The following is a 23,821-nucleotide window of genomic DNA, read 5'->3' on the forward strand; positions in this document are numbered from 1 at the left end:
TGATCGCCGCGATCGAGAGCACGCGGTTATTTCAGTTGCCAAGTTTCGCCCTCTCTCCCTCTGCCTCTCCCCCCGGTGCCTGTATGCCCTTATTAATATTGCTCGTCGCAGTAGGCTGACTTGAGTTGAATTTCCACATTCCTGAGCCCCAGCCGAGTCCTTACCTGTCGAACTACAAACTCTTTAAAGATCCTGTCTTTGCATAGCTGAGGGATTTTTTTTTTTTTTAATGATCAAGAATGCATAAGGTGAGTTGCAATCCAAAACTGCTCGCTTCCCACCTTGAAATCAATACGGGGAAGAGGAGGGGGGAGCCAAAGGGCAGCCCCCAGAGGCGGGGGAGCGGGGGCAATGCCCCGGAGGGACGGGCAGGCCGGCCGTCAGCGCGGCTCAGCACCCGTCCCGCGGCGGAGCAGGAGGGCAGCGGGGATGGGGAGCGGGGAGCGGCCTGGCCCTGCCCGCCGGGCCCCGCCGGCGCCGCGGGCGCTGCTCCGGGCACGATGGGACAGCCCCGTGCCCGCTGGCGGCGGCCCGGGCAGCGGCAGGAGGGGGCTGGCGGGAGGGAGTCTGCGAGATCCTCTCCAGAGCCGGGGAATAAGGTTAAACGTGGGACCGAGGTGGGGGGAAGGAGTGAACCAGGCTCCTCGGGGGCGAGCAGGGGAGCGGCGCTGCCCAGGCAGGCTCGGTGCCCCCGCGGGAGCTCCCCCAGCCTGGCGGGGCAGGGCTGTCCCGTGTGCGGGGCCCGGCGAGACCCGCGGCCGCCCCGGGGCGTCCCCAGCAGGTTGCTCGGCGGGCAGCAGCCGGCTCGCATCCACCCCTCGGCGCGTTTGCTCGTTCAGGTGTTTTTGGCAGGGCTCTCGGCCCGCCCCCGCAGTGCCGCCGCGGTGGCCGGCGGAGGATGCGCGGGTGCGGGGCGGGCGCGGGGGACGCTCTCCGCCTTCCCCCGCCCTTCCCGCGGGGAACCCGCGTCCGCCTCTGCCTCGGCCGGAGCACAAACCCGGCCGGGGGTATCTCCAAATCCTGCCTGCTGGAGACAGGAGGTGTTTCCCGTGCTCGAACCTCTGCAGGGCCAAGTACCTGCGCCGCCCTTTGTCGTAGCCGTGGTCGGCGGTGATGGGCTCTGTCGTCCTCCGGTCTCGGATTGCCGGGGGTTTAGATGAGAAGTGAATTCGCTGAGGCTGTGTATCCGTAAATGAAGCGACGACGGGGTACTCCATCTACTCCAATAGCTGGAGGACTTTCTACAGCACACTCCTCACAGAGCTGCAGGCGAGCTCAAAGACAACACTTTGCAAAATAAGGGCAATGATATTGCTATTCACTTTCGCTGCGGTGAAAGGGAACAGAGGACTGGGCACATGTTACAGCCTGGAAGGCAGATCTCTTTTCGAAACTGATTGTGGCTATATTAGAAGGGGATTCAGAGCAAAACTCACAGGAATGCTGCTGGACTGAGCCTGGAAGTGAAACCGAGCGGACAGCAGGAACAGTAAAAGCCCTTGCAGAAACCCTATCAGATTCATCACCATGCCTGTAAGGCGATGAGGATACTTCACTTTCTCTGAACAATAGGAGAGAAATTTGCTCTGAGATCCAGGGCTACTTCTAGGCTAGGCATGTGGGCTGCAATTATTTCCTCTTTCATCAGCCACTGGAACTACCATTTTGTTGAAACCATATCCTTGGAGTGTAATGATGCCTTTTCTGGTGAGCTCTTTGCATTGAAAAGGGGAAGATGAAGGCAGATAAAAAGCATTCTGTCTTCCAGAGCATTCGATTGGTTTTCAGCGGGAAGGAGAGCGCCGTGTCAGCCACGGCAAGGAGGGAAGGCTTGGCAGGCTTTTTTAGGTTTTGCTTGCTGCTGAGCACGTGTTCGTGTCTTAATAAAACGTGCTAGAAGCTCCCCTTTCGGTGTCAAACATGACACCGAGGAGAGAGAAAATAACGCAATACATAAGCTGTTGGGCGGGGCGGGGCGACACGGCAGAGTCCCATAAAGAAGCCGCTGTGTCCAGTTAGGAGCGGAGGGCAAGGTCCCACTCAGGTAGTCATTCCTCTCAGGAAATTCCCCCTGTTCTCGTTTCTTTTTCTTATCCCCTAGTTCGCTGGAGAAACAGGAGTGAGGTGAAGCATCCCTTGATATTTCTGTCGATGACGTTTTTGTCTAGGCATAGAAGCTTAAAGTTTCTGCAGCTCTGCTGACTCCTCGTAACCCCCCGCGAAAACAGGTCACATCAAATATTGACCTCGGCAGGATTGAAACAGGAATGTTTCCTGCCGAGATCGCAGAGCATTCGGCTCCCGTTTATTTAAAAAATACATCAGAAACTAGACATCACAGAAGTACCGCAGATACAAATCACAGCGGATGCTCTGGGATAAGTGATGTGATCTTCGGGAAGATGGAGTCGCGGGTAATACCCGGATCAGGGAGTTGGGGCAAACACCACCTTTTCCCTCTTTATTCTGGAAGGAAAGAAGGGCGACAGCCGGACAGCGCCAAGGGGAGCGGGGAGGAGGTCACGGTGCGGTCAGAGGGACACGGGCGGCGGGAGCTGACGCTGCCCAAGGCAGCAACGAAAGGTGCCGGCAGCCCTTCTGGGGGCGGCGGGGACGGGGCTGGGGGCTCACAAGGCTGCGGGCGAGGACACTCAGCCCACCCTGGGGCGGCCGGAGCGCTCCACTCCGCCTCGGCACTCCCAGGGACGCTGCGGCAAGAACGGGACCTCTCTCCTCCCTTACAGCGGAGCTCGCCACGGCTTTGCGGCGTTCGCAGCAAAAGGCCAACGAAATGCCGCCGCCCTGGCCGTCCCCGGGGCTGTCCGGCCGCGGGGAGCACCCCCTGCCCTCGGCAGGAGCGGCCGGGGCGCGGCCTCGACGGCGGCAGCACGTGGAGCGCCGGGAGCAGCGGCGAGGCCCCGGGAGCGACCCCGCGGGATCGGCCCCTTCCTGCTCCCCGGCCCCGCCACGGGCACCCACCGCGGTGCCGCCGCCTTCCCTGCCCTCCCCGCCGGCCCGACACCCGCTCCTTTGGGGACTCTCCGTTCCCTGCTTTCCCCCGGAACTGGACCTGCAGCCCGGTGGGATACCAGAAACACCCGGTGCTGCCCAGAAAGGACCCCGGTGTTTTGCCCGCCGGGCGCACCTTTCAAGCCCTTCCCGGCTTCCAACGTGCCCTTCTGCTGGACTCTCCTCAGGCTTGGAGCAAGAAAGGAACCGCGGCTGGGAATAGAGAATTAATAAAAACCCCACAACCCCACAACCAAATAGTTCATTCGTGCCTTCTCTGTTTCATCTGCCCGACTCTGATGTCGGCAACCATTTCAGTGCCATTCTGCCCCGTTTTGTCCAAAATACACCTGTTTATGGCAGAAGGAACGACAGATACTGAAGTGCCCATATTGGGTTTTATCGACAATACTTCTCTTCCAGTATGACATAATTTAATTGAAGGGAATATTTTCGTCTTCAATCAATAAAACAAGTGTTATCTCGCTATCCCCGTCTGACATATGTATAGAAACCATTTGGATGGAATTCAGCCGGTTATTCTCACCATCATCATCATTAATTTTTGGACATAATAACCGGCCCGTAGTTTTAGAATAAAAAATAACTCCTCGAACAGAAACGGCACGATTTGGTTTCTTTATACGACTTTTCTCCCTCTACAAAACTGAGCTCTGGATAAAGTCATCTTCGATCCAAAACCTGTGGAAATCGGCTATCCGTCTTCGTTTCAGCTGGACTGGGTCAAACTCTGCCAACACCAGTTCGCAGTTTTCCAGCGCCAGCATTTTTACAATTCATTTTCCCCCTTCTTCTGTCCCCATGGCACATCTTTAAAAGCCATCGCACATTTAAAGTGTATGTTCGAGGCGGAACAAACGCTAGAGATAAAATGTCCAGGGTGGCTGCTCGTTCTGCTCCACGTTCAGCACAGCTGTCCCAGGCACAGCCCGCGGGTCACAGAGGGGAGCGGGACACACGTCGCTGTGTCTCCTGCTGTGTATGCGCCGCACACACACACTTACGGAAGTATAAATACGACCATTTAAAAATCTTAAGTAATTTTGAATAAGACGATTCTGGGATGTAAATAATCGTTGAAGGGCTTAAGCTTCTGTCTCTTGTTAATCGAGATCAGCGTTTCTCGAAAGGACGTTGACTGCCTCGGCGTCTGTGCTGAACTTGAAGGTGAAAGTGGTTAGAGCAACCAAACCTCGAGAAGATTTTTACCGCATATCGGGCGGCATACGACGTTTTTGCACCAGTTCTGCAATTCCCATTCCGTCTGAAGGAATATTTCGTTGTGTCGCGGAGACAGCTGCGCCCATGTGCTGGGACTGGTTAACTGGAGGAGGTGTTCCCAGGGTGTTTGGGAGAGCTCTTAGCCAAGAGATCTCCTTCAGTCAGTAGGCAATTAACCTGAGACGAACATTTGCAGACTCAGAAGACTTCGGAGCCTGGTTCTTGCTCATTTCGGCTGCATTTGTGTTAAAGTCTCTGCAGTGCCCGTTTCTCTTTTCGGGGTTCGTTTCCGAACCCCAGCCCGGCATCCGCAGCGCACGTACTGCACCGTGGCACTAAGCCCTTGGGAGAAAAAGGACAGACGGCCAAGGAGGCAAAGAGGAAAAGCGGCACGACTGTCTCCTGCACGACTGGGGCTGCGCGGGGCGAAGGGGTCCTGCCCTCCGGAGCGGGAAGGGTCGAGCATCCCGGTGCCGAGGGGCAGGAGCCGCTCGGCTCGGGGGGAACGCGCGGGAGAGGCAACTAACCTGCCGGGGAACGTCTCTGCGGACTGGCAACTTCGGGGGAAGGAGCGAGGGAGAGGGGAGAGAGGAGCCGACAGCTCTTCCTGCAGGAGCGGCGAGGTGTGGGGAGCCAGGAGCCGCCGGCAGACGCCCCCCGCTCGCCCCCCTACACCGGCTATTCCAGACCAGTCCTTCCCCTTCCCTGCTCTCCTGCGAAACCCAACCTCGCCAGGAAGCTGCGAGTGTGCATGGCTATTTCTCACTCACGCAGGCTACGACTACATATATTTTTTTTTTTTTGAAAGTTCCGCCTGAAACCGAAGCTGAATTTTCAACACCGGGGGGACAAGAGCCAAACCCCCGCAGAGGTTGGACGGACGGCGGAATCCTTCGGGAGAACTGGGGCAATTGCCCACAATAAAGTAGTTAACCGTGATCCGAGCTCGGAGCTGCCAGCTCGCTCGGGATCTCTCGCAGGGAGAGCCAAGGGCGCCACAGCAGGGGCAGGGAGCCTACAGCCCCCGAGCGCGGGGGAGAGTTAAAAATGCTCCGTGGAGCGGGTGAGGAGCGCCTGTGGGGCGAGGCGTGTGGAGAGAGCTCAGCCAGGGAGCACGGATTCATTGCAGCCCAGGCTAGATCAGTGTCTCTCTATTGTCATCCTCCCCTTAAAAAAAAAAAAAAAAAAAAAAAAAAGGAGAGGGAGAGAAAAAAGTAGGCGGATTGCAGTGACTGACTGCCCAATGGCAGCCCTGGGTCTCAGGAGAGTTACAGAGAGAGGGAGAGAGAGAGAGAGAGGCACTTTCTGCCATCCAAATCCTTTAAACCATCCTCATTCCAACACGAGAACCCACTGTAACAACTTCCAACCACTGAGACATGACAGGCAGGAGCCCAGAGGCAGCAGCAGCAGCAAGAGCAGCAGCACCAGCACACACTCTGCACAGGGAGCAGCATTAGCACCAGGGGAATACTACACACAACAATACAAACAAACAAACAAACAAACAGACAAAGCCCCCCCAAGCCCAAGGGACTGGATTCCAACTCAGATTCAAGCCACAGCTGACACCAAAAAGGGTGGGAAATTACGACCAGGGGGGGCCAGAAAGGAATAACCAAGGAAGCGAACTCCAAGAGTGTAAACGGGATTCAGCCATGATCCTTTTTTCATCTCGCAGTGTGTTACTCTCAGTGTATTACCCTCAGATTTTCCTCATCCTTACCAGTGGGAGTTACCTGTAAGTGATCCAGATTTTTTTTTTTTCCAAATACTGTTTGCAATGCCCCCGCTAGCAGCTACCTATGGGCAGAGGGCAGAGCGAGCAGAGGGAGCCGGCAGCAGCCCGCCCGGGCGGCAGCTCCGCGCGGTGCGTGGCGGTGAGGATGGTGGTGGTGGCGGTGGCGGCGGAGGAGGAGGAGGAGGAGGAGGAGGTGCTGCGCCGGTGGCGGTGCCGGCGCTGCCGGTCGGAGCCCGCCGGGGAAGGGACGCACGGCCAGGTAACCGCGGGGCTGCCCCGCCGGCCGGGCCGGGCCCGGCGTGCCCGCAGCGGGGGCGGCGCACCTGGGAGGGCGGCGGGGCACGGAGCGGCGGCGTCTCCCCTGGGGACTCCGACCCCGACTCCTCCTCCTGCCAGACCGGAGATGGGCATCGCTTGGCGCCCGTCGGGGCAGCCCGTGTGAGCGCCGGGAGCCCGCGGAGCCGCAGCCGGCGGCGAGCGCCCGGGCCGGGCCGGGCCGGCCGCGGGGAGCCCTGTCGGCCGCTGCCTTCGCTCCGGAGGGATCCCCAGTCCCGCAGTCAGGGCTGGCTCCAGGACCTTTTCCTTGTGAGGAAGGGGGTGGAGGTAGGGGTGGGGGAAATGAGAGTCGGTGGGTGGGACTGCGAGGAATTTCGGTCTCTTTTTTTAATATCTATATCTGCATCTAACGTTGCGGTGGATAAGGAGCGGCCGGGCCGGGCCGTGCGGGCTGCGGACAGCCCGTGGCCGTGGTGCTGCGGCGGGTCCCGGCAGGTCCCTGTGCCCGCGCTGGGGGTCGGGGGCGGCGGGCGCGGGTCCCCCGCCGGCCCGAGCGGAGCCGGGCCCTTCTGGGGCTGCAGCCGGAGCCCGAGGGGCTGCGGGGACCTGTCCCGGGCTCTGCTCCCCCGCACTCCGGACGGGGCAGCCGTGGGGAGACCGGGGCGCTGGGGGCGGCAGGTACCCGGCCGCAGGAGCCGGTTTAAAACCGGGGAGCCTTTTCCCTCCCTTGAGCATCCCCCCAGCGCCGGGGCACGGCAAGACCCCCGGTGCCGGGACGCGGGGCCCGGGCCCGGGGGAGCTCCGGGAAGCGCAGCGGGCGGTTCGGGGCCGGGCCGGGCTGCCGGGGCCGCGGCGGAGGGGCTCCCCTCGGGCCGGGATGGGGAACCCGCCTCGGCATCCCGGGGCCCGCATCCACCTCGGCTGCCGGGGCCGGACGGGTTTCCCTGCTCTCCCACCCCCGTGCGACCTCAGATTCTTTCGTATCCCGACGGGTGCAAATTTGAGCTCGTATACCTGAGCTGCATGTGGATTTATATATATATATGCATAAAAATATTTTTTCCTCTGTATGCATGCATGGGAGAACATGCATATAAGCAAGCTCGTGTGCGTGTGTTCCTCTGCGTGTGTGTGTGTGTATTTTCTGTGGGCTGTGGAAAAAACACAGCCCACCGCTACAGGAGAGAAATAGGAATAAACACACGCATAAAAAGAAACTAAAAGCCTATTTCTGCATTCTTAATTCCTAATGAAATGCACATGTCTTGGCTACTGATTTTTAAAGGCGTTTAGATTTATGGAAGCACGTTAGGTTTAATTCAGCCAGAGGCTGTTTCTGTTCTCGGGAGGGATATGTCTACTGGGTAGGTGACCGATAGCTTGTAAAAAAAACCTTGCCGTGCTATCTTTGGTTTTGCTTTTTTTTTTTTTTTTTTTTTTTTTTTTAGACAGGAGGAAGAAGTCATAATAAATAAATAAATACACCCTTTTAATATAAGCGTAGCCATATTTTTCTCAAACCCGTAGGAAATTACTATCCTACAAAGTTTTCCTTCTATAAATAGTTCAAATCTTAAAACAAAAGTTTTTAACCGCACGCCAGATGCTGGGATGCTGGCGGTTTCCCTTGCTGTGTGACATAATTACAAGGTCCGATAGCAAAAGCTATAGAAGTATAATAATAATACTAAGGCGACTGTTGAGGGGAAATACAAGGGAAGCAATGCCTACTTTATTTTGAGCCAGCTGCCTGGGGATCTTTTGAGCGCTGCCCCGCGACAATGAGAAGTTGTGGCGGATAAATAATGCCCTCTCGCCTTCCCCTGGGCCGTCCCCAGTTCATCCCCTCCGCGGCGGGTCACTCGGAGCTGGACCCGCGGAGCCGGAGCCGAGGTGACTATTGCAGCCCAGCAGAGCAGAAGGGAAAGGGATCAGGAGGTGAAACCCAACAAAGCAGAGCCCCAGGGCGACGCGCACCTCCCTCCATCCATCACTCCGGGGGGACGGAGCCGGTGCCTCTCCGGGGAGAAAGCAGCGCTGCCGGGCCCCCCGGCCCCGCTCGTTGTGTCCCCCCCGGCCCCGCTCCCCGCCGTGTCATCCCCGGTCCCGCTCGTTGTGTGTCCCCCGGCCCCGCTCCCCGTGTCCCCCCCGGCCCCCGGAGCGGGGCAGCGGCGGCAGACCCGCGCGGGCTGGGATGCTGCACCTCGCTCCCCTTGGGAAGCGAAAGGGAAGAGGAGTTATTTCAGTGCTCAGTGGAGAGTAGCCTAGCGCATTTGTGGTGTTTATCTGGTGGGTAAATATACTTCTCTGGCTTACTAATGGTAGCTTTTGAAGATTAAAGCATAGTAGAGCCTGTTCGAGCATTATCTGCCGGTGTCTGTTCCCGCTACCCTCACCCTCCCGAGGGGAGGATGCCTCCCAAGCTGCTGTTTAGTGAGCTCTCAGGGACTGTCAATGGTTATGTTAATTTTCCCCCGAGATCTCTATCATCTTTCGGCTATGGGAGTGACTCCTCGGCTTCTGCATTGCCGCTCCTTCAGGGATAAAGACGTAACTACTCTGAGATGCAGCGGGCGAGCAAATGGAGTGCGGGGTGTCCGTGCTCAGTCGCGCCCAGTTATTCTACCACAAAACCTGTAGAGCAAAAATCCTATCGTGATGAAATGGGATTATAAGAATGGAAAAAGCAATGCTGAAATGAAGAAGGCATCGGGGCCTCAGTGCTTTGTGTGCAATAGCTGTGAAGAAAGTTAAGTTACTGTAGACTACATCCAAAATTATTTTAAAGAACTCTCTCCTTTATAAAATGGGTTTCTATATTGTAAATGTACTATCTGATAAAGTCATCTTCTTCGGGGTGCTAGCCTGCTAACCTCTGGCCCGCTGGGGCACTGTAAACATTTTTACAAACAGAAGCAACTAGTGCCTGACTTTGGGAAAAAGGAAACTCACTGTGGCTTGAACAGCTGGTAGTGGGATGATTGATGCCTTTTAATGCACTGGACATATTTTGGTAATCCAATTAAATATTTAAAGTATAAATCTGCCATTTAATAATATCAATGCAGTTAGTATAAATGTCTAAACCCGAGGATTATATGTAATAGTGACACCATTTCTTGCAATGCACGTTGAAATGTGCATGTGTCTGTACACACACACATATTTGGCTGCTTCTAAATGCAATGGTGCTTGTCCATTTTCCATTTGTGTACCCCTTTCGCTGTTCATGTTCTCTGGGGCTGGATGCATTCACCAGCAACATGACAATCGGTTCTTAAGAGGCTTATTTGGGGGATTATCTGCTGGTACATAGACAGCTAATTCAGTTATTTGCTATAGAGTGATTGGGAATAACTCCCAAGAGTGTGTGTGTATGTAGGAATAGCAGCACAAATCTTCAAAGTGGATCCCTATTCTAACACTATAATACAACAAATAATTTATATTGGTGAGTAGATATTACTGCCTGGTTAGAAAATGTAGGGGGATAAAAATCCTCTGCACATCTTGCATCTGTTCTGCTGGTGCTCCCACGTCCTTACAATTCCATACCCTTTACAACATGGCTTCTCCACGCTTGTGGGAGGTGGGTTAGAAGGAATGTATATTTTTCCTATGCCTGCAGGAAACTGCTCATGCCTAAAGATTGCCCTAAAGATTCCCTAAAGGACTGCTGGACAGAGTCCCTGGAGTTTGTGTGCAGGGAGGGAGGGAGCAGTGCAGGCAGAGGGCAGCCCACGTGCCCTGGGGGGCACAGCCTGTGAGGGGACAGGGGGCACAGCCTCACCAGTGATGCCAGCAATGCCTCCCTGCCAGCTGGGACAGTCGGGATGCCCCCTCTTCCCATCCTGGTCAGATCAGGGCAGGATCAACCTCTGTGATTAAGGCTGTTATGGGAACAGGATTGTCTCTGGCTCAGTCACTGGGCTGTGGTGTAAATCCATCATTTCCCTGCTTTTGTGCCTTGTTCATAACTGAGACTTTAGTGCAAGCTTGCTCCCTTAGCCTCTATTTGTGCAGTGTCTTATGCCTGAGGAGAGCTGAGATCCTCAGATTGTTCTTTTACATGGTACTGTAATAATAGCCCTCTATAAGAGGATTTGGAATTCCACTTCACCATCCCTCAGAGATGTGCTGGCTTATAGACAGAACAGGTGAATCTCCAGAGGGTATCAGCTGTCTTCTGGATCACCTAAAGCTAGCTTTAGCATTAGCTAAAATGAGAAATGAGCATAAATGAGAAAGATAAAGGGTATTTTCTCTCTGGGCTGCCATAAGCACTGTGAGCTTGGCATGCCTGTCTGGTACAGGCTATTGCCCTGTATCGAAGGAGCTACAGAAAGATGGGAGAGTGATTGTGATATGATTTCTTGGTAGCTCTAGAAGATAAAGTCCATCATTTCACTGAGACACCCAGAATAAAATTCTGTCTAAAACCACAGAGCTCTGGTAAATCTGTGACTGCCTACTCTTCTCCATGCCAAGGTCTCCAGCAAGCACTTGAGTTCTGAACATCCTTGAATCCAAATGCATTTGGATGAAGGCAACTCTCTCAATCCTTCGTGGCGATTAGTTCTGGGAATTAGATGTTTAGCACACCTTGAAATTGAAAAAAACAATGACTTAAGTAATGATAAGGAAAGGTGGCAGCATCCAGAATTTGTAGGATGACAGCATGGAATTATTACACACAATAGTGGGTATAAAGCAACATGAAATATTTAGATGAGTAGGTAAGATTAAATGCAGGTATGTTTGCATATTAAACGCCCAACAAGGCTAATCCCTCAGAAGACAACATTTCAAAGGAGGTGTTAAAGTGCTAAACAATGTGATTGCAATTACACAGTTATACTGACAGGCACCTCATGCAGTGGTGCAGTGCCCTGTGAGTACCTGGCACTGTGTCCTGCTGCAGGTAGAACGTGTGTTCTCAGTGCAGGGACTGTGTCATTTGGGCTGAAATGCTGCCAGAGAGCCTCTTTAACCCTCTAGTCCTCCCAAGTAACCACAAGCAACAGAAAGCTGGGACCAGCTATAGATCAAAGGAGCTCTGGAGACGTGCTGACACCATGTGTTACAGAACTGGTTGTTGTTGCAAGCCCAATTTCTTCAGCCCAGAACCTCTGTACATTGTTTTACCCTCAGTGGACTCTTACCAGTGCCTTTCATGCCTGCTGGCAAAGCCCCTCCAGCTGCTAACTGCCTGACAGATGGCCCTTTGCAGCTCCAGGTTCACCTGTCTGCTTGGTTCTTCTCATTCTATTTGCTCTTTCCTCCTTGATGCTGCCCTGCCCTCCTGTAGAGCATCACCCCAGCCTGCCCCAGGCACAGAACTGACAGAGTGCAACAGAAGTGCTCTGTGTGGAAGGGTTGTATGAGAACCAGCCAGGCCTCTCTCCATGAGAACCCTCCATGACTCTGTGTTCTGGGATTGTGCCATGCACGTGTGAATGCCCTGTCCATGAGCTGAACAAACTTGTCACTGAAAGCTCCAGGCTTGCAAGTCCAGAATTATGTGGGAGGCTAAGGAAGTCCAGGAGGGTAGGCACAGGCGTGCTCTGGAAGAGACTCCAGGGAAGGCAGGTTCCTGGGCAATGTCTTTCAGCCTTTTAAGGGTTATTAGCACCCTTTCCTTCTCTTTTACTCTCCCTTCAATCCTCCTCCAAAGGTAAAAGGATATCTTTTCTCTCCATTGCGAGAGCTACAAAGGACTTGCTCTCCACTTCTTGCCAAGACAACTCCTATGCATTTGCTTTTGCTACACACATGCCCAAGGAACATTGCAAATACTTCAGCTAGAGAAAATGTGAAGAAATTATAGATGCAGAGATCAAATATTTTCTCAGTAGGTTTTTCTGTCCGTATGCAATGCACTTCTATAATTTTTTCCTCCTGTTACTGCCTAAATGATGTTAGGACAAATCATTAGATAACATGCTAATATGCATGATAACATGCATGATAATGGAACCTTTTACGAAAAAGTTGTCTTCTCCATGTCTTCTTTTCTTTCTAAAAGTCACTTTTCTGGATAGTACAATGGAGCTGAAAGTTAACTGCCTTGTTCAGTCCTAAGGGAGTACAGGTAGCTTTTCTGAAGTTAAGGCAGATGAGGCCAAATAGTTGCTCTCATCATAAAAACATCTTTATTCTACTAGGATATGACAGCAAGATGATTATCACCTATTAATTATTTTACAGCAAATCATATCTTTAGAAAATTTCAAGACAGGCTAAATCAGAGAGTTACTGTATTTTTTTTCTGGAAATGATTTTAATAGTGCATACAGTTTATACCCGTGCTGCAGTCACAGTTCTGAACATTTATTTTCTTTCCAGCCTGTGCTTGTGGATCAGATTTCCCTCAACAAAGGATAAAATTCATATTTATGCAAAAATCCCACTTAATCATCACGGTGACATAGTCTTGTTCCAGCTCTTTGTCCAAGGTCAGATTTCCCCCCCAAGTTCCTAAAAAGTTAAAAAAAGGACATCCAGTGGTATAGCAAGTGTGCAAATGAGGGCAAATCCAGGCTCAGGTGTTTGACACGTGGCAGAAGAATTTTCCTCTGTGTGGTGGCACCAAGTCCACTAGTCTGTCCCAAATGCTTTATTTGAAGCAGAGACACCCTGTTGCTCGTCAGTGGCAGCACTTTCACAGCTGGTGGGACTCGGTGGGCTCTCCTGGCAGATGGGTGGTGCGAGGGCAGCGCTGATGAGTTGCCTCCTTCCACCACCATGGACTTGGAATGCACAGCAAAGGCATTCAAAATCATGTCCTCCTGGATGGCCACTACTCAGATCTGTGCAGCACTTTGGGAAGTTCTTATACCTTGTCTTTTCAGTACTGAGGGCCTGAGGCTTCTCTCCCCTGGGGTCACATCCACAGCTCAGCAAGCTGATAAAGCAGGAGCGGCTCTGGAGTGACTGTGGCGCAAGCAGGAGGAGAATCAAACAGAAAGTCAGCACAAGCCTCGTTCTTCCAGTATCCATTTGAATACAGCCTTGGCACAGGCTGCCATTTTATGCAATTTATAGGGAATGTGGTCATAGTTCTCAAGAACACACAGCAAAAGCAATATTTACAGGACGCCATGTCAGACACAACCCAAAATTGGTTCTACGGCCATTGAAAGAATCATGGCCTGTGGAACCAGCAAGAGCAGACATAAAGCCAAAACATTATTTATTTTTTTAAGGGGAGAAGCACTTCAAAAGCCCTGCAGCATTTGCTGTTACATGCAAGGCATTGCAGGGCAACCCAGCTTTCAAAGCTGGAACTGAGCATGAGCCAGAAAGATCTGTCTGCCTTCAAGCAGGGCCTGGAAAACACAGGGAGATGTATTTAATTTAAAATTCTCAAGTGTTGCAGTACTGGGACTGGATATCATATCCACCCTCCTAATCTGGCTGAAGTGAGACATAATTATGAAATGTGACTACCATTTAATAATAGTTTCTTTCATGCAAGGATCATAAGTGAATTAATCCTACCAGTATTGAAGTGAATTGGGCGAGGATCGTTTCCCTCAGCACTGGGGGAATGCAGCAGCTGCTCTGGGGTGCCCCGTGCCCAGCAGAGCTGTGTGGACATGCAGGACCAGCACCAGTCCCGACATCCCCAGCAGCAAGGCAGGAAAGCATCTCAAAAAGCCCAAGCACATCTCTAGTTGACCTGGACCCTGGCCAGTGCCAGCCCCTCTAAAGATTGCACTATTCCGTGGTGGGTTTTGCTCTGTGGTGAGCACAGGAAAGGTCCGAGACTGGCCCAATGCCCAAGATGCTGAACAGCAGCATCATGAGTGCTGCCTGCCTCGGTTTCCCACAGCTTTAATGGGGCAATAACAGCGCTGGCAGGGCTTGAAGGGAGGGGAGGGGCAGGAGAGCAAAAGCTGCCACAGCACTTTGGAAAGAGAAAACTTGGCGTAAGTGCCACATCATCGCTTTCAGGGACTCTGTGACCACAGGCAGCAGAGACGGTGTGACTGTGTCGCACCTGAGACGTGGCTTTGCCATCCCCTGCTTCAGCACCACGTCCAGCGTGGCCTCGGGGACAGCTCGGGGGAAAGTGCTGCTGACCCACGTCCCGAGGTCACTTCCCACAGAGCCCCCTCCTGCCGCAGGAGCCTTCCCGTGGGAGCCGGGCTGGGCACCAGAGCCGGCCCGGGTGCCAGGGCTGCCGGCAGGCAGGACATGGTTAAGGGAACGGACACATCTCTCATGACTCCTCTGGCTGCTCGCCAGGGAGCCATGTGACTCCTTGGTTAAAAGAGTCCTCTCAACCATGAGACACTTTTTTTCCCCCCTCTGGTTGTACCTTTTCTTTTCTGAAGCTAAAAGAAAACAAAACGTACCCACAAAACTTTCCACATTAAAGTTACATTGTAGTCGGATGACTCAGGGTGAGAAATTCAAGGGGAATGAAGAGGAAGGGGAACATTCCTGAATCAGACCTGTTGTGCTGAGCCTTAAGGAAGAGGAGGATTTTGCTGGTTGGAGAAGGGCACTGCTGTACAGCATAGTGAGCAAGGAGCAAAGGATGTGGCTTAAATCTCTTCCCTGCTGCTCTGGACTACTGCTAAATTCGTCAGGATAGCGTCAAACCCAGTGGACTTTGACGCTATCAAGAAGGCTGAGGGTGGGAGTGCAAATAAATATGGTGTCATCTGATTCACAGTAAATTCCTTTTTCTCCACTCCCATGGCCTAAAGGGTACATCAACCAGCTTTACAGTTTTTGGTTGGTTTTGGTTTTGGTTTTTTTTTTTTTTATTGGCACCTCTTACCACAGTATCTGAGCACTGCCCATGATAATTAGATTGGCACATCCCTAGTAGGCTTCCTGGAGTCTTTTGTTCCTCTGCTTTCTCTGTCTCTGGGGAGCTCTGCCCAGCGTAGGTGCTTCTGAGGGGAGGGATGGGGTCAGGTTATTGTTGTTAATGTCACTCTGGTTATGGTGTAAAAGATGTATCAAAGAGGAAGTTCTTGCACTGTGACCTAAAGGTCATCAGGCTCTGGATTAGGCTAATCTCTGAAAGTTTGTTCCCCAGACAGATCCTTTCGACCGAGAGTAACTTACCTCTAGGCACAGAGCTTTGTCTGGGGTTTTGTGATCTTCCTTGTTCCAGAGGAGCTCAACTGTCCTGGCAGAGGCAGAGGTTTAGTCTAGCTTGTCTTGCTGGGCCCTGATCCATTAATTGCTGTGTGGAGGTCAGGCTTCACCCTTGACCTGGGGAAGAAGGAGAGCAGGGAAGAGAGAAGGACCTGCCTGCAGAGGTGACATGCACGGCACAACCTCAGCCCAATGTGTGCCGGGCACTGGGATGTCAGTCTGCTGTTCTCATGGGCAGAGCACCTTGCAAGATGTAAAGCCTCTGTCTCACTTCGACCTTATCCTCTTTTTGGAGAAAAAGGGCAAAACATTCTGAAAATTGCCAGTCAAGCAATTTTCCAGGCTCGTCCATCTGTTTGGGACTCTTGCAGGCTGCACTGAGTGGCTGGAGAGCAGCAAGTTCGGGGATGTGCACGAAGCAGTAACACAGAATGCAAGCTGTGCAGAGGGTGTGGGGTGCTGGACAGGACTCAGCAATAACAGCTTGCTCCTTGCTTTGGAACCCCCAAACACAGACATGCTTCTGAGCAGAACCTGGGCACCCTCCTGGTGTAAATACTCACTTTGAAGGAATGCACCCAAGAGGAGCATGTGTGCCTGGCCCTCCGTGCTCCTCTGCTGTCCCCACCCCAGCTGCACAGCCGTGAAGCCAATTCCCCAGCAACAAGACTTGGCAGGTGGCACCTGATGAGATAATTGTGCCCCTGGGACATTAGGAGGCATGAGGTGCAGCCAGGTGCTCCTGATCTGTCCATGGGTGTGATTTCTGTGGTAACCACACCCTCAAGTGTTGCCTTACTGCAATTAGGAAATTTGTTCAGTTTGGGTCAAGTACTTCTATTAGGGTGCTCTTCACACCTAACATGTGTTGGCATGGCAGGAGCATGTGGATGTCCAGGGTCAGGCAGTGGCCTTGGCTGAGTGGTGTTCCTCCAGCCAACAGGGAAGAGGTCCTACTTCCCAGCACCTTGATCTCTGCTTATTGCCAAATCTGGACCTTCCCTTCCTGCAAACCCACTGATCTGAACATTAACTCAGGTGTAAATAATGAAATCACTCCCTTAGATGAGATGCTCCATTTTGGCTGTCACAGATGAGGAACCTTTTAGCAGCTTGCCACTTTTGCTTCCTGGGATTTCTATTTTGCAAGAAGTGGTTTAAAAACTTACACATATGAGGGCTATGCTGCAGGAGAGATCACATGACAGTTCCTTTCTGTAGGATGAAGATGCCTTGCTGTCCCAGGCTGCCCTGCACTGCAGCCTTGCTGTCAGTGTGGAAGGTGGTGTTAAATCAGTCTATTAGTGAAAAATGCCAGTCAGATATTCACCCCTTCTTATGAAAGACTTGGTGCAACAAGGTCCAGCAGACAATGAGGTGCCCTGGCTGTCATGGAGGTGAATAGGAAAGGGGGGCCTCAAGTAAATTGCAGAGTTTGTTCCCCATGACTTTCCTTGGGGGCACAGCTCTCATGGCTTGCCATGTTTGCTGCACTGCTGTAAGAAGGATGAAATGAAACAGCCCAGAAGGGGCTTGAGGTTCTGCCAAAATCTTGCTGTGACTTTGGGGAAGCCTTTCCTGCCTGTGTGCAGGAAAATTCTTCCAGCATTGCCTGCTGGACCTGCAAGTGGGGCAAGATCACTCTGTGCCTTCACACAGGCAAGCACGTGCAAAGCTTGTGCCACTTGCCCTTCTCACAGCCAGCCCAGGTGCTGCCCAAAGTTCCACTTTAAACTTTGGCTCCAACCTAACATTGCCTGAATAACTGCAGGATTGAGCTCACAATATTTTGTTAGGGGAGTGCTGTTTATTAGAAAGAAGGAACAATGTATCCTACCTCTCCAAAAATGAAAACCCCTTTCAGCACTGACAAAAGCCCTGCTTTTCTTCATATTGCCCAAATAGGACTTTTTGATGTGTATCAGATCTTTGCTTACGTGGTAGTTGCCATTGTATACCTAACCAGAAATCAGCTTTAGCTTTCTGACAATAGCTGGCACAGATTGGGTTCACTCTAAGACATCTTGTGAGATAATTAAAGTGATGACTGATAACATAGCACAGCAAAAGGAATGTTTCTTGAAGCAGAGCTGCTCTACAGGTTGCTTGTGTGCACTTTGTTAAGTGCAGCCCAGGCACAATTACCCTGACTTTGATGAATTCCCAGAAATCAATCTGGCATCTTATTTTTTGAGAATAAATCCTGAAATTCTCTCAGTTTCTGTCTCCTTCTTAAATTAAATGCATGTACACGAATATGCCGCTTACGAAGGGTGCCTGAATCACAGCCCTGGAAAATGAATTCCTCTCCTTACCCACAAAACCAGCAGAGCACAGGCAGAGGGTGTGTGAGCTTCCCCACTCCACCCCATCCCTGTGTCTCATCCATGACCTAGAGGGGCAACCTCTAGCTAGGCAGAAGCGGGTGGCTCAGTCTCTGTACTTATTTAATCCTTGGCCAACCTGCCAGGGCTGCCAAAGAGGGTGCCAATTGTGGTGGTGGTTTCTGTGATGTGGATAGTCCTCCACTGGGAACTGGATTAAGACCATCAGCTCATTTCAAATACTCTAGGCCACAAAGCATCTGCCAAATGGTAACCATTTTTTTGGTCACTACTGACTTGGGTCATGTTTGGACCAGCGATGAAAGGCTCTGTATCCCAACACCAACCCCCTGAGCCATACGGTTTCCCGGAATAATTTTTTTTTAAGAAGGGAAACATTATTTTTTGTCCTAGATTCTACTTTGATCAGCCGATTTTTAATATGCACATTGGTACTTTAAGGTGCATAATTTTCATTACTTGATTGTAGAGGGCTCAGAGGCTGGGAAGGATTTTGGAAGATGGCAGGTGGCAGACCCATGTGGTGTGGTCCAAAATGAGCTCTCAGAGATAGTGGTTACATACTCTGGCACCCCAGTGGGCTCCATATTTAGACCTAAAATTGATCTTACACCTTCAGATTTATCCCATAGTCCCTCAGGAGGGAAACTACCATTAAAATTGAAGATCATATTCTCCTTTGCTCTTGTTCTTTTGGCAATACCTGGTGATCTGTGTCCAATCTGTGGCATCAGCCACCTTTGCTGGCAGCTCTTCCAGCAGCTGTTCATGTTGTCAGTGGTGTCTGTCGAACCCACCACAAACTTCTGTGCGTGCCCAGCAGCACCCCGAGGTGCTGGGAGGTGACATTTCTCAGCTGCTGCAGAACTGCAGGAGGCAGAGACTAAATCCTTTTCCTAAAATCCCACAGCCCAGCAGGGCAGGGAAGTGGAGGATACCGAGGGTGAGCAGCACGCTGTCAGCCTGCTGAAGGAACACCTTTCTGGCCCTTCCCAGGTGATGTGTAGCCATGCAATATTGCCACCAGCTCTCTCCTGAGCTGAAGCAATTCCTCAGAGGTGACTGGATTTGTCTTTCCTGGGAGTGATTTGCATTTAGCACAAAGGCTCTACTTCGATTGCATTAGTTCCTCAGAACAGGGAGTCACCTGCCTCCTCCTTCCCCATTGCACATGGAAGTGACACATGCTGGGACACTGAAGGAGTGACTGTTATAATGACAGAAAATTCTCAGCTAATCCATTTCAGCTATGGATATTCAGAGCAACAGATGAAGGAAAAAATGATGGTATTGACTGACGGTATTGTGAGTCTGGGGTAGGATCTGCTTTCTCTCACACAGACATGTCAGAGGCATCTTACCAGTAGATATCTCACAGTAGTTTATTGGCCTTGGACTGTGAAATATATATTTCAGATTACCTTTTATTTTGTTTAAAATAAGAAAAAAAATATTTTATTCAATGTATCCTTCTGCTGTGAATAGTTTCTGTCAAAAGAAATAGAAGAAAATAGAGAAAGTAGGGAAGAAATTGTGTTTAAAAGATTATATGTAGTGCACTTTAGATGTGCACAGAAATAGTGATTCTTTTCTTTTTTTTTTAAATAAGTGTGTGTCTACAAAGCTCTCTTGAGTTTTTCTGCTTATTTGGATCCCTTTATGTATAGTTTCTTTTTCCAGAGTAGAAACTTCCCTTTCAATAGCAGCTGAGGCTTAAATTCAAGAGAACACATGGAGAGCTGAAAGCATACAGGCTTGTAGTTACGTGCATATATTTAAGCAGATCACATCCCACATGTAGAAAACACAGGACATACAAAATGCCCAGCATCCTTGTGTGTTCCCTGGCTACAAAGGAATTCCAACTCATGCTTAACTTTCCCAAACCAAGCTCTAAATTTGGGTGACAGCTCTCAATTTTACTTTTTCACTTCCGAAAACCCACGAAAAGTGAGCTGGAAATGTCCAATGTCAGAGAAATCTCAGTCTGAGACACGTGAGTTTATGTAAGTCAGTCAGGTTTTTCCTTTCAGCCTTTGGCTGTGTGTGAAGACCAAGCCTCAGGTCCCAGGAGCTTTCAGGAGAGAGGTGATGAGGAGCGATGGGTGGCAAGGCAGTGACAACCAGGGAAGGGCCCGTGTGTTCCCCAGGGAGAAGGGAATGCAGAGAAGGGGGGAGTGGAAAAGCCCATTGGGAAGGTGAGGAGGGGAAGGATCCTGACAACTGCAAGGAAGAAGGTGAAAAGTCATGGAAGCCTGGAAAAGAGGGAGCTGGAGGATGAAACAGGCTTTAGGATGGTTCCACAGACAGAGGCAGCCCTCGGGAGGTTCAGCATTGACCTGCATCACAGTTCAACCCGTCCTGTTGGCCCAAGCTATCACTTGGTCAGAAGCTTAATGACCTGAGAGCAGGTTCTTTGGCACTCAGCATGAGGTCAGAGCCTGGAGAGCAGCATCCCCTGGAGCCAGGAGGCGAGTGCAGTGTCAGGAAGCGCGATGAGAAGCAGAACTGCCCAGGGAACTGTGCTGTGCCCAGACACAGCCCCACGCTGCGGGCTGGTGTGTGCCCAGGCAGGGTGTGACTGCCCATCCCTGGCTGGGGAGAGGCACCACGAAGCACAGAGCACAGCTCTCAGCTGGCTGGTTTCAGCAGAGGGTGATGCCCTCTTTGAGGGGGTGCAGGAGAGGGAATGTAAAGGAGGTAAGAGACAAAGTGCAGTTTACATCAGTACTGAGAATCTGGCTTTGGAAGAAGATTTTCTGCATGGCTGCTCCACATAAATTGTGCTTAGCTCTACAGTTGCAGGATTTTGAGGTCTCTGATGAGGTTCTTGAATTGTCCTAAGGGAAATTTTGCTATTTAGGATCCCAACATGCCACCATCCCCAAAACAGAAAGCCTTACGTGGGTGCAAAGTTTAGAGATTCAGAAATAGTGTAATATTAATGGTCTGAAGGGACATGGATTAAAGGCTGTCTTTACAGGATTTAATTTGTGACTATGGGGTAAAAGTGCTGTTTGGTCCAAGAGTCCACAACCAGAGTGTGCAGTGGCAATCCATAATATTGCAATTCATTGGTGACAGCCAGTGCTGTGTAACACTGTGTGCGAGGCTGAGCTCAGACAGTCACTGCTGAGGGTATGCTCAGCTTTTCCTTCCTCTAGAGCATGAATTCATTTCAAAAGCCAAGCTTTCAGGGGGTATAGCATTGTTTGTGTGCAGCCAAACCATGCGGGATTTTCTTCCCAAATTAAATTCAGCTCTTTTCTTGCCATCTTTAGAACTAACTCTTTTCAATATTTCAGCTGACTGAGATCCAGTTTTAAAAATATATATAGGAGCCTTTGCTTGGCACAGAATAGAAACCCTAACTTTTATAGCATCCATGCACTACCAGGGTCTAGTTTATTATTTGTAAAGTATTTCTGGGATATATCTTTATATAAAAGTAAGCCCAGTACCATGCATATCTCACATCTCTCCTCTTGTTTTCTTCATGGACACAAAGATATATAAAGGTTTTATAAGGTACAGAAAGACTTCAGAGAACATACTTTATGAGTGGTTTGGGGATCTTCTTTTGAGCTTTGCTTAGAGTTGTCTTTCCAAAGTTGCACAGTTTTGGTCGGGATTGGTGCCTCATACACACATCTATGATTTCAGTGTATCCAAGCCTGATTTCTCAGTGTTTCACTCAGCAGTTTTCACTAAGGACCTGTACGTGTAGACCTGAGACCAAGCAAAGGTTAACACAAACTGGCTACTGTATCTCATCTTTCTCAGGACCTCAGATAAGCTCCTGGAGAGGAACAGAGCAAGGCTGGCATCTGACGTGAGCTCTCTTATCAAACTAATCTCGGTGTGGCTGTGCCAGTTTCAGTCTCTTGACATACAAACTTTTTCTCCCTCTCCTCTATTCCCTCCAGTATTTTTTCCAAGATAAAATGATTAAGGAAGGAAAGAATTGATAGATAAACGCATGAAACTGAGAGGAGGCTCAGAAACCACCCATGATTCCCGTTGGTGGATTCTACTATTTGGAATTAACTGTAAGTCTCACGCTTTCCCTGAGATGTGAATCCCAAATTGTACCTCCCAGGGACCAGGAAGCACTTGGCAAACACCTGGAGCTAGCTCACACGTTCAGCAGCACATGCAGGCACACACGTGCAGTCGCCCAGGCAGGAGAGTAAATGCTGGCTCCAGTGCTTCCAAGCTGAGAACACATATCTGGGCAAACATAGGTTATTATAACTCTGGACAGCAAACCACAAAGGCATTCAAAGAATCACCACCACAACATTTTGCAGAATATTATTACAACTGTCACTAGCAGTTCTGTCAGAAATCTGGAAATTGCAAAGGACAAAAATTTAACTACTGAGGAGCAGGGAATTCTCAAAAAACATCCGTCGGTGTGCTGGCACCTTTGGCCAGACAGGAGAGTGCTGGGCTGTGCTGCTAAAGGTCCTGTGGAGTAATGGGGCAAAGAAATGTCAGAATGACACTTGTGCAACCCTGAGTGATACTCACCTCTTGTGTACCCCTCTTTCTTTAAGATCCTAATGCACCCTCGTTAGTGCTGTCATGTCTGTGTTGCACCACCTCTGCGGCTGGACTAGCTTCAAGGACTAACTTGGACACCTCAAAATCTCCAATCTCATTAAAGCTGTGACTTTGGAAACAAGTTTGAGTTTTATGAGGGGGAAAATAAATGGAGCTCTGCTCATCTGGCCTTTACCTGCACTGGCAAAACGTGCCACAGCAATATTGCAGTGAAATTATATCTTTGAAGCCACACAAGACATCTGGTTGGGCATGACCTCTTGTGCTGTTTAAAAACTTCTTTTGTGCATTTATATGTTCTGATATAAAAAACATGGCATTTTGTGTTGCAGCATGAATCCTTTCCTTGTGCTTCCTTAATGCAAGAGGAGGTCAGAGAAGTAGAGATGTGGACACAAGGATTCTGAAAGTTCTGGAGCTTGGGCAGCTTCCATAGGAAGGGGTTTTGGTGGCTTGAGCCCTTAGACAGGAGGTGGAGTAGGGCTGTTATGCAAAGGTGCAGAACTTGAAATCCTTCCATAAGTCCCATATCAGCAATGGCTCTGAGGAACCTTCTCCCTACTGCATCCTTTTCAGATGCTATTTCATCCCAAAGTGATCCATAAGCAAATCTCCTAAAAGCTCCTGGTCACATTGTCAGGAGTGAAATGAGCAGGCACACTAATTGCCATTCCAGAGATTTCAGGAAAAGCAAGATCTGTGACACGAGCTGGGCAGCTCACACTGCTGGGAGCTGAGGCTCCAGGCTCCTGGCAGGCTGAGGGGAGCAGTGAGCTCCCAGGGCTCTGTGTGGAAGGGCCGAGGAGCTCGTTCTGGAGCCGCGGGATGGGAGCGGGGCTGCGGCTCTGGCAGCGAGCGGGAACATGTTGGTGCAGCTGGCCCCGGTTCTGTCTGTGGGAGAGCCTGCCAGCCTGGATGCACAGTGCTGCTGGGGGTGTGTGAGCTGCTGGCAGCAAAGCCTTGTTGCCTCTGTCATCATGTATTCCAGGGATGGCTTTCTCGGAGCCCCACATGTGGCACAAGGAGACCCTGTGGGTGCTCCTGTGTGCTGGGATGGATTGCAGCCAGAGTGATGCCCAGAGGTACCTGCCTTCACTTTTCTCCTGGGATGCCCTGTACAGAAAAAGGGGTTATACCTGAGAGTTATGTAACATTATTTTTACTGCTGGCCACACCCACCTCCCTCCGAAGCCAGAGGTCTTTAGTCCTGACAGCTCAGGGTCTTGTCTGTAATACAGCACTGGCACTGTGGAGGTGTGAAAGTGTCCAGGTGTGCAAAATCCTTTTGGTTGGCACTGCCCTGATGACTTGGAACTTGATGTAGATCTGGAAACCAAAGTTCAACATCAGTCTGACAGGACAAGAGGTCCTCAAGCAGTGCCAAGGGAGGTTCAGGTTGGACATCAGGAAGAATTTCTTCATAGAAGGGGTTGTCAAGCATTGGAAGGGGCTGTCCAGGAAGGTGGTGGAGTCTCCACCCCTGGAGGTGTCCAAGGAAGGACTGGACATGTCACTCAGTGTTCTG

At 50.9% G+C, this 23,821-nt stretch overlaps 1 protein-coding gene and 1 long non-coding RNA gene across 4 annotated transcripts in view; one reads left to right on the forward strand and one right to left on the reverse strand.

Moving 5' to 3' along the window:
- The window catches only part of WNT7B (Wnt family member 7B), an 85,139-nt gene that overhangs the window by 812 nt on the left and 60,506 nt on the right, over nt 1–23,821 (forward strand). The window contains exon 1 of one of the 2 annotated variants that reach the window (XM_051772578.1): nt 5,292–5,992. The exons of the other annotated variant lie outside the window; for it this stretch is intronic. Within the exon in view, the coding sequence (XP_051628538.1) occupies nt 5,910–5,992 (83 nt within the window). The 5' untranslated portion in view covers nt 5,292–5,909. Of the gene's footprint in view, nt 1–5,291; nt 5,993–23,821 lie in introns of those variants that run through there. 2 annotated transcript variants of the gene reach the window in all.
- The window catches only part of LOC127463299 (uncharacterized), a 136,251-nt gene continuing 119,704 nt past the window's right edge, over nt 7,275–23,821 (reverse strand). The window contains exons 10-11 of one of the 2 annotated variants that reach the window (XR_007900766.1): nt 15,353–23,622; nt 7,275–8,902 (exon numbers count right to left, since the gene is read on the reverse strand). This is a non-coding gene — a long non-coding RNA (uncharacterized LOC127463299). Of the gene's footprint in view, nt 8,903–10,934; nt 13,202–15,352; nt 23,623–23,821 lie in introns of those variants that run through there. The other variant, XR_007900767.1, reaches the window with a different exon arrangement.

This window comes from Manacus candei, unplaced genomic scaffold (assembly GCF_025592945.1).
Source record: "Manacus candei isolate 608988 ecotype Guabito, Panama unplaced genomic scaffold, ASM2559294v1 h1tg000153l, whole genome shotgun sequence".
In the NCBI taxonomy this organism is placed as follows: domain Eukaryota; kingdom Metazoa; phylum Chordata; class Aves; order Passeriformes; family Pipridae; genus Manacus; species Manacus candei.